The sequence below is a fragment of the Homarus americanus genome, unplaced genomic scaffold, assembly GCF_018991925.1.
Source record: "Homarus americanus isolate GMGI-L3 unplaced genomic scaffold, GMGI_Hamer_2.0 scaffold22250, whole genome shotgun sequence".
In the NCBI taxonomy this organism is placed as follows: domain Eukaryota; kingdom Metazoa; phylum Arthropoda; class Malacostraca; order Decapoda; family Nephropidae; genus Homarus; species Homarus americanus.
Genome location: NW_024741189.1, coordinates 2672275 through 2688506, shown reverse-complemented (window position 1 = coordinate 2688506; position 16232 = coordinate 2672275). Strand labels below are relative to the sequence as shown.

At 39.4% G+C, this 16232-nt stretch overlaps 1 protein-coding gene across 1 annotated transcript in view; it reads left to right on the top strand.

Moving 5' to 3' along the window:
• LOC121875636 (histone-lysine N-methyltransferase 2C-like) overlaps positions 1-16232 on the top strand; it is a gene marked incomplete in the record, with an annotated part of 92316 nt that overhangs the window by 20074 nt on the left and 56010 nt on the right. The window contains 8 exon segments of the mRNA XM_042380247.1: positions 2447-2894; positions 5378-5524; positions 5877-6059; positions 6284-6402; positions 6839-6993; positions 7736-7853; positions 8313-8479; positions 13143-13256. Of these exon segments, the coding sequence (XP_042236181.1) occupies positions 2447-2894; positions 5378-5524; positions 5877-6059; positions 6284-6402; positions 6839-6993; positions 7736-7853; positions 8313-8479; positions 13143-13256 (1451 nt within the window).

Here is a 16232-nt window from a genome sequence, read left to right as displayed (position 1 = left end):
TGTTTACAGTATATGACCAGGGGGTTGACACTGTCCCTTAGTGTTTACGGTATATGACCAGGGGGTTGACACTGTCCCTTAGTGTTTACAGTATATGACCAGGGGGTTGACACTGTCCCTCAGTGTTTACAGTATATGACCAGGGGGTTGGTACTGTCCCTTAGTGTTTACAGTATATGACCAGGGGGTTTACACTGTCCCTTAGTGTTTACAGTATATGACCAGGGGGTTGTAATGAGACAAAATCTCACATGAAGAGGTAAGTTAGGAGCTTATAGTAGTAGAGTATTATAGCGAGAGGAAATGGTAGCGTGTCTCGAGGGTGTGATGTCAACACTGTATATTAACACAGGCACAGTACAAGTGTAGTATATAAAACACCAATGCGTGTTACAGCTTTATTTTACTAGTTCAGTAGGGGGGATTAATAGGGGGGTTCGTACACAATTTATGATACTATGGTATTCTCGTATAACCTAACCTCACAACTAGAATGGGCACTTCACTAAGTCGATCGTTGGGGAGGTTCGGGATCACTGCACTTCCACAGACTACACAGCCAGCACTTACTGTTACACGTGGAGTTGACAGCACTTTGTCGATGGACCTGGGTTGAGACTTCGGCACACTTAATGGCGGTCTTCTCTCGAGCGGGACTCGGGGACCTGGTAGCTGGCCCTTCCTGGTTACAGACACTCTCTCTGGTGAGAGGAGCTCCAGCCCCTATATATTAGTCGAGCCGGGGGGTGACCTCTCCTACTGAACTGGGTGTGTCTTGACCGGGTTGTCGGGTCAACAGGAGTGCTGGCTAATTAGCGGGTCCTTGAATTACTCAGGTCATGACGCCGGGTAGAGCTGATCGAGTGGTGGTGAGAATTCTGGTTCCCTAGTGTCAGGTCTGGGCGGCTGTGTGCAGGTGCCGTCCTGCCCAGGTGTCTTGGTTAGGTGCGGTTTGTAGGTCACCCGGCTAACTCACGTCATTAGCGGACGAAGTCAAGTCCCTAGGGTCGACCTGAGGTGTGTCAATCCGGGATGTGATGGTGCCACGAGGTCTGTAGTGCTTGCTGTTACATGTGACATAATTCCAGGCTGTAAGCTTTGGTCTGACAAACAATCATTACAGGGTTGACACTGTCCCTTAGTGTTTACGGTATATGACCAGGGGGTTGGTACTGTCCCTTAGTGTTTACGGTATATGACCAGGGGGTTGGTACTGTCCCTTAGTGTTTACAGTATATGACCAGGGGGTTGACACTGTCCCTTAGTGTTTACAGTATATGACCAGGGGGTTGGCACTGTCCCTTAGTGTTTACAGTATATGACCAGGGGGTTGGTACTGTCCCTTAGTGTTTACAGTATATGACCAGGGGGTTGGCACTGTCCCTTAGTGTTTACAGTATATGACCAGGGGGTTGGTACTGTCCCTTAGTGTTTACAGTATATGACCAGGGGGTTGACACTGTCCCTTAGTGTTTACAGTATATGACCAGGGGGTTGGTACTGTCCCTTAGTGTTTACAGTATATGACCAGGGGGTTGACACTGTCCCTTAGTGTTTACAGTATATGACCAGGGGGTTGGTACTGTCCCTTAGTGTTTACAGTATATGACCAGGAGGTTGACACTGTCCCTTAGTGTTTACAGTATATGACCAGGGGGTTGGTACTGTCCCTTAGTGTTTACAGTATATGACCAGGAGGTTGACACTGTCCCTTAGTGTTTACAGTATATGACCAGGGGGTTGGTACTGTCCCTTAGTGTTTACAGTATATGACCAGGAGGTTGACACTGTCCCTTAGTGTTTACAGTATATGACCAGGGGGTTGGTACTGTCCCTTAGTGTTTACAGTATATGACCAGGAGGTTGACACTGTCCCTTAGTGTTTACAGTATATGACCAGGGGGTTGGTACTGTCCCTTAGTGTTTACAGTATATGACCAGGGGGTTGACACTGTCCCTTAGTGTTTACAGTATATGACCAGGGGTTGGTACTGTCCCTTAGTGTTTACAGTATATGACCAGGGGGTTGACACTGTCCCTTAGTGTTTACAGTATATGACCAGAGGGTTGACACTGTCCCTTAGTGTTTACAGTATATGACCAGGGGGTTGGCACTGTCCCTTAGTGTTTACAGTATATGACCAGGGGGATGAGGGATGTAATTGTAGAACTAGAAAACTCTCAAAGAATGTGCTACAGTGTCAATGTACAGTGGGTGTAGTGTTAATATTCTCGGCCTGGAGATTTTTCACCTTTTTACATGAAGACGTAAGAAATGTCTTGGGGAAACCAGTTGATGACTTGTGGGTTAAAGGCCTTGGTTGGTTGGTGACAGTTTTGGGAGCAGATCATTGCCAGCTGTAGTGTCAGGTCTCATTAGAAACAACATACTGTAGCTTCATGAATAATAATGTTCTGATCGTTCATTTGTCTTGCATTGTTTCAGGTCCTGCATCGACAAACTTAGGAGGTGAAATAGAAGAGAAGATGGAGGTGGACCAGCCTCTCCTTCTGGCCTCTTTGCCATCCAGCTCTTCTATAACAATCACAAAAGCCACTGCAGCTCAACAGAGATCGTCCCACTCTCCTTCATCATCATCTTCATGTTCTGTATCTAATCACACCTCCATAGCATTCTCCACTCTCTCCAGAACTACAACTTCAACATCATCTGCTTTATCTAGTGATGCTGTTTCATCAATCAGTAGAGGAATTCTTGGACCAGACATGATGCCGACCATACCATTAGTTCCAGTACAGGTCCCTTGTAGTCGAAGTGGAGTTGTAACTATACCCAAGATCCGTGGTCGTTCCAAGGGGATGCCTCTCAGTCCATCAAGAAGTGGCACTTTCCAGGTGCGAAAAGGAATGAAAATCAAGAGACTTGGTGGCTTGTAAGTTTCATTAACTGTTTCTTAAAAGCTTTACTGGCACAGCAATTGTGAGAGACAGTACTGTAACATGTACATAAATGTAGATAATTACAAGTGTACAGTAAAGCCTCGATAAATCAGACTTCAATGTAGCGGAATTTGCTTTTTTTGGACTCTTGAGATGCTCTGGTCACCAGAAATACACACACAAAAAAAGGGGAAGATTAAAAAAAAAAAATCTTATGAAATGAACCACACTTACTGAATACTGTACAGTGATCTAATCAGATTTGCTATAGGCCTACTAAGACACTTCGGTATGTAAGCAGACTGGGCCTTATTAGGTGTTGCCACATTTATCAGGTTTGTTTGTTTATTGATTCAGTAGTATATTCTCGTATAATCGGCCTCTTATAGTTTATGGTTCATCATGATTAATATAACATCTTCATTAATAGAGAAAAAATACAATAGGTACTGTGTGTAATTAGTAATATGACTTGAAAATAAAAGGATTAGCTGTATCAGAAGGTTGTTTACTCAAGATGCATTCGTGTGAGAACTTTCTGCAGACCAGCTTACAACAGGGGTCACTATAACACACTGTATAATGTTTGAGATGAAGACACCTTCCTAACAACGATATTTATTATGGTGACTCAGTTTGACTACTTGTACACTTAGGGTACGTATATGCAGATGTATAATACTGTACAGTACAATATTACTGATTAACTGATGATAAATACACAATTATATTTATTAAATGATACTAAATGCACTGCAATATTATTTATTAAGTGATGATAAATACACAACTGTACTGTATTAATTACTAAGTGTTGAAGACACATTGTGGTAAGCCAATCAGCTGTTTGTTCTTTGTAAACAAATGAGTATGAAATAACTTATGTTCAGTGTGGGATTCTCTTTTCAGGAAAGCTGATTCTTTTAGGATAATATTTTATCAACCTGGCACCAAATGATCTTAAATTATATGAGAATTGTGGTGAAATTGCACAAAGACATGCTAAAGGAATCTTGTGAGGGGGAGGGAGCCACCTACCCAGATAAACACTTGTCTTCCACTTATGTGTTCTTATCTTTATAGTACTGTACAGTTTATTCATAAGACAAATTCTGTGGTTACTTACATATAACACTTTACAGTAAATAACAATCATCTCGGTCACAACCAGACTTAAATGACTCATTTTCAACCCAGAGAGTTATGTTTCATAGTTTTTTTTATTGTTGATGTAATATTCTTTTAATAACCTTGTTATACACCTTAGTTGTTGAAGTACAGTAATAACATCACTGACTTTCTTTAAAGAGTTCAGATAAACAGTGTTATCTCCACCCCCCCCTTATATTCGTGTTTTTTTTGGACTGTGGTCTGCCCCAATTAGTCCGATTTATCGAGGTTATTAGAAAAGTTTGAATGACATTTAGCAAGTTTATAAGTATAATGGTGTTTGTGTTGGTGAAGATTACTCTCTGTACTGTAGCTTGATATAAATTGTATTTCTTCTTCAATTTAGACTTTTACAGTTGTGGTAATGTGTTCCTACATTCCTTGTGGTAACGTGTCTTCAAACGGCACCGTCACCGTAGTAGTACTGTGAGGTTTCCTGATGTGGTCTCACACTCAGGATGGGTTGGAGAAAGGAAACTCACAATGTATTTTCTGTATATATATTATATTGAATGTACAGTGCAGTTTGGTGCTGGGAAGTTGCTGCATGGTTAGAAGCTTGCTCAGAGGTCCTGTTGGGTGAGGAGCTTGCTGAGGGAGCTGGTTGGTGAGGAACTTGCTCAGAGGAGGTGTTGCGTGTTACGGGACTGTAGGTAGAAGGCGGGAGTTCACGGGGAGGTTGAGAGCTTATATAGCGGAGGTAGGAGTGGCTTGATAGCCGACTCCGCTCTGTCAGACCACGAGGCTTTGGCTGGGGAACTCGACAAGGGATCGGCTGGTCAGCGACAAACGGCAGTTGTAGTTGTAGGGGAAATATCCACTACAATACCATCATTTATGAATGAATGGGTATTGGTCAGGTAACGACGGACGTGATTGGTGGATAGGTTTGCTATAGGTCGTATAGGTTGGCCGTTTGGAGACATGGGTTACCACAGGGTGTAGAAACACATCTCTGCAACTGTATCACAGGGAACAGCTGGATCAGATCAGTGTTAGCAGACTGTTGGTAATACATGACACTGTACTGTACTCATCTTGGCCCTGTAAGAGATAGGCTAAGATTTAAAAGCTGTTCATTTTGTTCTTTATTTTATTTACAATAACTATTAACATCAGACCTGTTGCACTCTGGCTCTAGTGCATAAATCTGATTGTCTTGTTAGTTATAAAATATGTGATCCTGTACTTACTAAAAAGTTTTAAGTTGAGAAAAGTAATTCCCCAGATTGGAAACACAATATTCTTTATGACTGACCTGAACAGTACTGTACTCGTTGATGCAGCTAACAATGCGTGCTTTCAGGCGAGGTCGTGGTGGGCGTCGCCTTACACACAGCATGTCCCTGGAGGAGAGAGGAGGGCTGACTGGGGATGACTCGCCTCTACCTCTGGACGACGAGGCCTACGCTCAGGACGACATGTTTATGGCACCCACGTACCAGGACAAGTGGTGAGCGTTGAATAATACCCACATTAACACGATCCTCTTACCAAACTTAACATGTTGGACTTTATAACTTCAAATCCTCTATTACCACCAACCTTAAATAATGAACCTGTGACAAAGAATGTACTTTTGTGTGTAATCAGTTTTGATGGACTTAACAAAGACTGCTCCCCTTTGTCTGTTTAGATGAGCTACACACTTGAGCAGCCTCTGGTCCTTAGTGACCTTTGTAATGTGACTAGGAAGTTGAAAATGTCTTGGATGTATTGAGGAAAAAAAAAGAACAATTTGCATCTATGAACTGTATTGTACTTGTTTTTATAATTGTTTTTATGATGCCATTATTTCCTTGCAGGCCGGGACGAGTTTGTGCCCTGTGTTGCCTCGGGGAGCAGAGTCAGCTTGGCCAGGGGGAGTTAATTAGACACGATCCCACTCCGGGCTACACCCTACCGGAGAAGATAATGTCACCGTCGGATGATAATCCACAAGAGTCACCCACGTCTAAAAAGTTCAAAACTAACCATACACCGTTCAAGTGAGTCATCTTGGTTTCTTTCTTTCACACACTACCAACCAATTTTTCTTACCGCCTCACCAGAACTGCTCTCTTCTTTTGTCTCTCCTTTCTTACAGTTTGTTCACATGCCCTTCTCTTCTCCCTGTTCTTGCTTTTCCTTCCCGCTAAACACTGCATTACCTCCTGTCTGATATAGTGCGGTGGAGTGAGTCAGTGTACAGTACATCGCTTTAATTCCTCAGGGACAAGGGAAAATCACCGAGAAAACAAGTGGGAGAAGCTTTACCGGAGCCAGTGGATGAAATTTCTCTCGTTGGCCACCAGGAACAGCCGAGTATAGCCACACTATTTGAACCATCAGGTGAGTTCTAATTCTTGTTCAATCTGATTTCTTTATGAGGTTCCAGAATGTCTTTACAGCCTTTTACCACTGTTTTTTTTTTGGGGGGGGGGACCTTAGTGTACTATTTCTTCCATTTTTTGTGTAGCTTTTTTTTAATCTCCAAATGGCATACAGTATGATGAATTAGCCAATGAAAATAGCAGGTGGATGACACAACTGGGAATGAACTGAGCACAACATTTGAAACAGGTGGACGGATGAGACAGAGGAGAGGGAAATGGTAGTGGGTAACATTATGTCAATTAATGGTAGTAGAATGGAAATGGTTCAGTTATGACATTATACAAGAACAGATATTGAGAGACTGTGAACACCAAAGAATAACTGATCACTCTTGGTATATAATTAAATGTAATGTTTTAAGATGTTAAGTCCGCTATATTTAACATTTCAGGCCACTGCTTTGTTCATTATATGTGTGCGCTCTGGTCGTCTGCTGTTGAGCTGACAAACGACGATACGGTCAGTTCAGTCGACTGTGCTGTCGTTACGGGAGCAAGTCAGAGATGTGTGCACTGTAAGAAATTTGGTGCTACTCTTCCATGCAAGGTAGGGGCTGTGTTGGTATGTTTAATGACCATCATCATCATCATCATCATCATCATCATCATCATCATCATCATCATCATCATCATCATCATCATCATCATCATCATCATCATCATCATCATCATCACCACCACCACCACCACCACCACCACCACCACCACCACCACCAGAGAAATACTATTAGTGTGGTAGAATCTGTCATTTCTGGGATTGTATGATAAAGGAAAAACTTCTTTATTATGTCTGTGTCTTGGTTTAACATGATGGTGAGTATTATAGTTTTTATACTGAAAAGCTTACAGGATGGAATAGTTCAAATGGGCGGTTCATGATGGTTCTAGGAAATGAAGTACAATACTGCTCAGTTTTCTATCTAGGTGTCAGAGAGGGAGTGTACTTTGACAATTTGGGTTTCTTGATTCCCCAACTAACATATGCTAAGGCTGTCGACCGTATATGAGAACATTGCATTAACTCTGAAATTATTCTTGGTTGTCAATTTTATGGATGGAATTTTCCTTAAAGGGTTTATTTTTTTGTACAATATTTCATAATAGTAGAAACTCTCATTGTCTCTTAGTCCCTCATTGTGTATTCCATTCTTGAAAATTATAAGTTATCATTTTACTCATAAAGAACATTCCATGAATCAGTATTACTGGGATATATTTTTTTATTTCACACAGCAACATGAAACAAACGTTTTTTTATAATATTCTTTATTCCCTTTACTCTACTGTAGGTGTCTGGCTGTCAGAGATATTACCATTTTCCGTGTGCAATGAATGTTGGAGCTTCTATGGATCTTAAGTCTGTAGCGATGGTTTGCCCTCCCCATGCAGACAAGAGCAAAGACTTGTGTAAGTAGAGAAATGTGTCTCCAGGGAACATGACATCAGTATCTTGTAGTTGTCATCATCTTAAACCGGGTTCTTAAAATGAGTGAAGCTACAGTATTACCTTCTATACATGAACTGGGATGTTCTCCATAAACCCCGGCAAATTTGGGATTTATTTAATGAAATCAGATCATACTGTACACTTACAGAGAACATTTTATAACTGTGTGAATAAGTTTTGTGTTTATAATTCAAACTCTATATCCCTCCCCTAACCTGACCTGACCTGACCTCAGGGCTTTTGGTCTTTGAGTTGTTCCTCCTCCTTTTATGAAGTAACCTTCTACAGATATTTTTTAGGATCCTGCATTAGATAAAGAATGAATAAATGAAACAAAGTTGACATTTTTTAAATTGTGTAAAATATTTCAATATTTCTTCAAGTATTGTTACTAAAGCCAAACTTATTTATTTTGTTAGTAGTGGACATGGCATGTATGGTGTGTGAACACTCGTCTCCCGAGAGTTCCCTTCTCTTCTGTTCTTCTTGTGGCAACCACTACCACGGCCTCTGTCTCAAGCCACCGGTCACGGCCACCTCGGCTGTACGGGCAGGATGGCAGTGTCCAGACTGCAAAATGTGTCAGGTAAGGAGCAGGAGTTATATGTTTATCACTGACCACTTGCTGGTATCATTTAGATTAATAGGAAGAATCTTGTCTCTTGGGTGTGCTGTAGTAAAGATGTAGTCTTGTAGTTTTGTTGTTCCTTCCAGTACAGTATGTTGTTGTGTTATAGACTCTGTTAACACCTACCTAGAGTTGTACATATTGCTACTTGAGGCTTCAAGGAGAGTTACCTGAACACTGCTGTTGGATAAGACACCAACACCTGACATTCTGTACTGTAGTTTCTTAGAGATCTTGGTGTAATCATGTGAAGGTGATTGAACATGTTAGTTTATATTCCTCTTTTAAATTTGAAATGAATTAGTGAATGCTGTCAGTTGGCACTAGGCCTAGCTCTATGGTCTTTTATATATACTGTGCAGTATGACCCATCTTGTACAAATGGTACTGTTCCTTACTAACAAGTCTCTCTTATTAAACTTGCTTATTCCACCATAGATTTAATATTTACACAACAACCATTACCATTTTTCCTATGGGCCAACTTAGTCATGGAATTAGGAAAGTATTCTTATTTTTTCATCACCTGTGGCTTTAATATTTCCACAAGTACCATCTAAACTTTGTATTTCTTTATTCAATCACTTATCAACCCTTCTCTCATCATCACCTTTTCAAGATATGAGTTTTCTTAGACCTGCAGTTGTTCTGTCTTTCTTTCCTCGTACACTCGCTCCAAAAAGTATCTTTACGGAGGCGTCCCGTGAATTTCAAAATGAACACCACGACTCCTGTTGTCTCGGTAGGGTTGTCAAAATTCCCCATCCGTTGTGTCATATTGTCTCACAGAAAATCGTAATTCTACTTGTTTGGAGCGAGTGTACATGGAAAAAATATGTCCTTTCTTGTACTGTAGCAGTTTTCAATGCCTAAGGTCATGGTTAGTTTCTTGAGTGAGGAGACAAAGGCCTCACCCTTGGTCTTGTTGATGGTTCAGTGTTTGAGGGCCCACATACAGACTGCATCACCCCCACCACTCAACATCATAAGATCTCCAAATTTTTATCTATATTGTTTTGCCTATAATTATACACTATTGTGACCGCCTACATCAGTGATATATATATATATATATATATACCTGTATATATATATATATATATATATATATATATATATATATATATATATATATATATATATATATATATATATATATATATATATATATATATATATATATATATATATATATATATATATTTTGTCTGTCAAGAATTTCATGTTTGTTTTGCATCTTCGTAAATGGTGAAACTCTTGAAATAAATCAACAACACATTTTTGTTATCATCAAAGGATGCTGGGCTTAAACAGTTAATGATGACTTGCTCAAAGTTAGTTATAGTAGAGATCAGATGCCTTCAGTGAATAGCTTTGTCTGTACTGTATCTATGTTTCTAGAAAAACTACTGCAGTGAAACTCGCTGTATTATATCATGATATACGGATCTGTTATATACAAAACTCATGCTTGTATGTCTAAGATCAGGATCTATTCTTGACTAATTTATGTCTGCCATTCACTGTACAACTTGTCATGATATTACACAATGTAACATTTTGCCAGTTTTCTCCTCAATTCCTTTCATCAACATGACAAAAAAGAATTTGAACTTAGAGAAACCTGTAACCTCATTAAACAGTATATTACCCCAGGAGTGCCTCTCACCTCTTGGCTTATATACTGTAAATCTAGTCATACAACTCTCATTAATAAAAAGCCACTCACCTCTTTTAATGTATTATTTTTGTATACAGTACAGTATATTTAGGGCAAACACTGTACTGTATATCTGAAAGTTCCTGCTTTGTACCATAATGGAATCTTCATTAAGGAATTTCACCTGCATGTATTACCTACATTCATATCCCCTTTTCAAGTATTTTATTTCTTCTTCTGTATGCACTAATCTATCTTTACTCAGAGCTCTTCCATGGGTCTAATTTTGATATTCACTTACAATTCAGGATCATTGGTCTGCATCCTTACTAGTAGTGACACCAGTTGGCATATGAAGGACTTTTTTCTGAAGTAATTTTGTTATTTTAGATAATCTTCTTTGGAGTAAAAAGTCAGAGCACAAGGTCAGACATTTCTTATTGTTTTGTGTGTAATTCATGAAACAGACACATACAAACATGCCTGCCACATTGAACCTGGTGAGAAGGCTTAAGTAAGGTCCCACTTAACAATGAAATAACTAGTTTATAAGAATTGGTTTTATTACCTTTTGTGGTATAAAAATTCAATTAGTACATAATTTCTTTTTAATTTGAAAAGCAAAATTTTAACTGAAAACTGATCACTTGCTGGGCTGGTTGCTAGCTTTTAGTTATATTGAATTTGAACTTACATTCTGTTCTTGTTTTATTTATTTACTTATGCAGTACCATAAAGAGAACAATAGACACGTATGTTTATTATATTTCTTGCCCATCATGTCAGACAGAAAATAATGACAGCTAAATTACGTGGCTGATGGGATTGATTTTATAAGCCAGTTTTATGTAAGCTTCAGGGTGTTATCCCATCTGAGTGCATTGTAAGACACTTATACATAACATGTGTAGTGTACCTGAAGCCCATTAGTTACAGCTTAATTTTTAGGGATAATATTAGTGAATACCCAAGTCCTCCAGTACAGTACAGTATATAAACACAGCTCAAGCAGCAACAACTGTCTGTGATGGGGGGTGGTGGTGTCAGTGGGTGGTTGAGGAAGTCTGCTGAAATTGACTCATTGTTTTATCTACAGTTTTATGACAGGAGATCAAACCAAATAATACTGACACCCAAAACATTGAAGACTACTTAAACAAAATTATGTTTCTAGAATGCGTGTAGCGAGAAGTAGTGGTCTTGGCTGTATTCATGCTCCATCAGTGAGGGAGGGAAGTCAGTTTAGTGCTCTCACAAATTCACTTTCTGTACCATCAGTACTGGGCAGACTACAAACAGCTTAAATATTCACATCTGGCAACTAAAAACTGTCCACATTTTCCATTGTCACATCAGAATTTGAGTTTGATATCTTTGATTTTGATTTTTGGTTTGAAATTCTTGAGGCAGGAGTTAACAACAGGTTATAACATGGGAAGATGGGGTTCTGTTTAGTGAAAATCTTGACCCAACTAACACCTTTTCAAGAGCACATGTGTCTTGTTAAGTGGAACCTTTGTTTATTCCCAAAAAGGGTAGATAAGCATCAGTTATTAGATATGCAAACAGTAATGTACTGTGAAATAAACTGACCAGGCTTCATGGACAGGTTCTCTAAACTGTGGAAACTTACTCATCTCGCTGTACTTCACAGACTAGTTTACTTTTGGTGCTCTCAGAGACCATTACAAGGTGTGAGGAATGGCGCTGTTTGTTTGTGGTTCTCTACCTTTGATCTTGTGGTTCTCTACCTTTGATCTTGTTTATTGAGATATTCCTCTTGTATTTTCTTGGTGAGGCAGCCTGTGTGTGTGGTAGCCAAGCTAATGTGTGTGATTCTGTGGCAAATTTCTGTAAATCTCAGTTGAATTTTCATCACTTGGAGGTGAGGTCTGGATTTGGTGTCATTGCGGTCAGCTGGCAGAGAGAAAGAGAGCTCTAGGCTGTCTTGTTCTCCTACACAGCCACTCACTCATGTACAGTACCTACACGGTATTCTTTTTCTTTCAGTCGTACAATTCCTTACTTCACTGTTCATGTTACTTTTATCATTATCACATGTCTTCCCACAACTTCCAGCACTTTCTTCCCACCTGCACCCTCATTACCCTTCAAAGCCTCTTGTCCAGTTTTCCCTTTATATGTAGCTTTACCACATGTTGTTATCCCTTTGTAACATGTGTGGCATAACATCTACCACAATCTCTCTCTGATGGTGAGCCTTCTCTCATTCTCCTGTTCTATATGATCCTGATAATGCATATTATAGAGCTATTAATGAATCAGGTGCTGCATGATCACTTGTCCTCCTTTTTATTAAGTCTCTAACAGATACAGTACAGTAGTCTCATTTAAAAGATGTAACCCATACAACCATGATCTTCCTTGTGTATGTCTCACAGTACTTCTTATGATGTTTTTAATTCTGCCTCCTCTCATGGGTACACCTCTCCTTAACATTGAGAATCTGCTTACATTAAGGGTATATTAAGTATTAAGAGCGGGAGAATTCTGTAGAAATATTGATGCTCCGCATTTTTCAATACACTTTCATATGCTTTGACCTTCAAAAGGCTCCAGCCATAATTTCTTACAAAATATTGTTTTAATTTAAGAACCTTCTATTCAATATTTTTCTGCAATGTGATACTCAGCAGCTGTGTACATAATTAACAGCACTGATATTGGTACAGACTTTAATTGGCTGAACATGCACTCACTGTTGATCATGCATGCTTACTCAATTGTGTATGTATCTGTGGTTACGTCTTGGGTCACACCTAATAAATGACAGTCTGGAGGTAACCCCTTCCCCCCCCCTCTCTCACAGAACTGGTGTAGTGCCAGTTTGTGGTATTTTGAGTCCCCCCTTGTATCCTTGACTCGGTGCCCTGACTTCGTGCTATGGTGCATGACAGTAATCCCTCTGTGTCCCCCCCTCCCCCTCAACCGGGTATGCAGATGTGTCGACAGCCAAGCGATGAGATCGTATGTGGGGTGTGTGACAAGGCGTACCATGTGGTGTGTGCCCGCCCCTTTGGCCTCTCCCTCTCCAGAACTGGGTGGAAGTGCAAGGTAAAACTTAAAGAGAGCATGTTTGTTGTTTGCTGCACCTACCCGGTTGGTTTGGCTATTATCCCAACCCTGTGATGTGTTGTACTGTAGTTTGGAATTTGTGATTACTATACTATTAATTTTGATTATTTTCTAAGATGATAATTTACCTCCACACACGCACAACATTATTTACTAGTCTAGGGCTCAAGAACGTTTGTTTGTGTGCGTGCGTGAGTGTGTGCGTGTGTGCTTAAGTCTGTGGGTTGGTATTAGTTGAACTAATGGTTACTTCTTCAAAGTTTTCAGGTTGATTATGGAATGTTTTTATTCTGTATAAAAAAAAGACATGTATATTTTCACTACACAAATGTACATAACACACATATACAGTTACCTACATATATATACACTTACCTACACAAGATGATGTTAAAATACTGTACATTAGGTAATATTAACACAGACATATCACACAATTGCAGGTACAGTATACACATGTACAGTATATAACACTGCTGTGTATAGACAACTTACACAGGTTGTACAGTGTAGTATTAGGGTTCCAGAATAACACCTGTTTTACATTATGACCCATTGGAAGTATTAAAATTTTTTCCTTACAGGTGGTCAGTTATGGTCAATGTTTGTTATATAAAGAGAAAATGAAGGAAATACAGTGTTGATCAGTACAGGTAACTGGGTGTGCTCCATGTCGTGTACCCAGTGTAGTGAAGCTATTCTCTACTGACTCAAGTGTTTATGGTCTTGTGTAAATCATTTTGTTCTCTACTTCAGGGGCCCTTATTATAATAGCCAATTTCATCTTGTGAATAGGAAAAGTATAACAAGTTAAACTGATTATGGAAGATATTGTAGTTGAAAGTGAGAAGTGTTTTTAAGTTTACTTCAAATTAGTTTTGTGTTAGATTGTCAACTTAATCTTTCTCTTTCATATAACTGTTTATCACTCATACTGTGTTAGGGACCTGCTATTATCTCTGTTGATTTTTAGACAAAACAAATATTTTCTTGTTTAAGGGAATTTTTGCTTCAGCAGGTTTACTTTCTTGATTGCACAAAAGCTCTTGGACCAGTTCACTTCATATTTGGTACACATTTGTCTTGGGATCATGAAGTGTGTTGTGTTGTTTCAAGACTGATGTTGCCCTCTGGTGGCTCTTTTGTGAAATATCATTTTTTTTGTAGCTCATGGGTCGTCAGTGAGTGAGCTGCAGTAGAACATCCCTGTCAGCACCTGCCTTAGTCAGAGTACTGTACTTGGTATGTCTAGCAATAGGTTACACTCTCTCAGTGATAAATGATTTAGTGCCACATAACGTACTGTAGTAGCTCCTCGCCCAAAGATCGAGAACTGGAACTCTTCTCCCAGTGGTTGCTTCAACAGTGAGTTTCCAGGTTCCAGCTTCTAGGTTCATATGGAAAACAGTATTGATATCACGAACTTGAAGGCCATGGAAATCAGAGATACACTCTACCTCTGTTTGATAGCTTGGTGGTTCAGGACCAGTTTGCCTTATTATGTTGATCACATTCATTTACCATCACACTGTTTAAGCACTTCAAATAAGGGGTTTGATGCCACTAGTATTATACTGTGGAGCCTCACCAAGGAAACTGTGTTGTCATACTTCAGGAGAGGACCATAATCTTGGTTTCCTTTCTTCACCTTAGTATGTTACAGACCGGGAGAGTGTGTGTGGCACTTGGTAGCTCTCAACAATGGAGATTTATTTTTTAGTATAACTACATCATGGCAGGAAGAGCCTTGTGTACATATGAGAACAACTTAACTCTTTTAGTCCATCATTGTGCTTTGTAGTTGGGGTGGTGTAAGGAAGCTCACCTCACAATTCATTCCCAAACCTGTTCTTTGCTGACTTTGTATCTCACAGGTCTGTACAGGGAAGGTATGAAATCCTCTTTTATAGCTGAGGGGAGGAGAAAATTTTCTTATCTATCCTGCCATAAAGGGATTGTAAGTTGGCAGAAACTGTGATGGTTCAGGGGAAGGGGTGACCTTCTTGGTGTTTTGGCCCAGTGAACCTTAGCATTGCTGGCCCTCAAACCAGCCACGTGGCAAGAAGTTTAAACTATTTATTTAATCTCAGTGTTAGGAGTTGTTGTGTTGGACTACTAAGCCTACTGCTGGGTCATACCAAACCACATATTTTCAGTTAAAAAACTACTGGTTTCCAAACAGTATTTTGACAGAGCCTTACTACTTTGTTTTTATGTAGTTGCATTTAGTTTAAGATCTCTGAGAATACAGTCACAGTGTGGTCTGTTGTTTTAGGATACATTCATTTGTGGCAGTTTTGAATACATTATTTGTGATATTTATTTATTATGAATTTTTTGCGGGGAGGGTTAAGGGACTGTCTGATATCAGGTGTGGATTTGTGTTGATTTGTATACCAACATTTTACTTTCAGTCCAAGAGAATATCATTGGTCTATGAATGAATTAAGATTTTTTGATAATGTTTCTACCAGTTTGCTTCATACTGGTGTCAAACAATGGGCTGTATTGTGTTAAGATGGTGTTGCCATCAGTTGAAGTCATTTATGTATTCTATTTTAAAGATATCTTGGTAGCACCTCAACAAAAATGCCTCAGATAGAGAAGCATAAATTTGCCTGAAAATGTTGCAATAAGTCCTATGGGTTTGTTCCTCACTGATGTAAATATTTTTATTCTCTTATTTTAGTTTGGTTTCTCTTTTTCTCATAATTTCCTGATAGCTTCTGTGTTTGTCATGTGAAGAACAGATCTGTTGGTGCAGTGTGTTGGCACCATTCAGGGTATATGTCTGTTTGGTTAAGCCACAAGTCTGCCTCACACTAGATGCTTATGGTATCATCCTTTGTAAGATTTTTTTCTCAGCCCAGTTTTAAAATATTACAATATGCTGTAGGTTGAGAAGTAATAGTGCGTATTCATACAATATATATTTTTGTATTCCAGTCTCCTGTT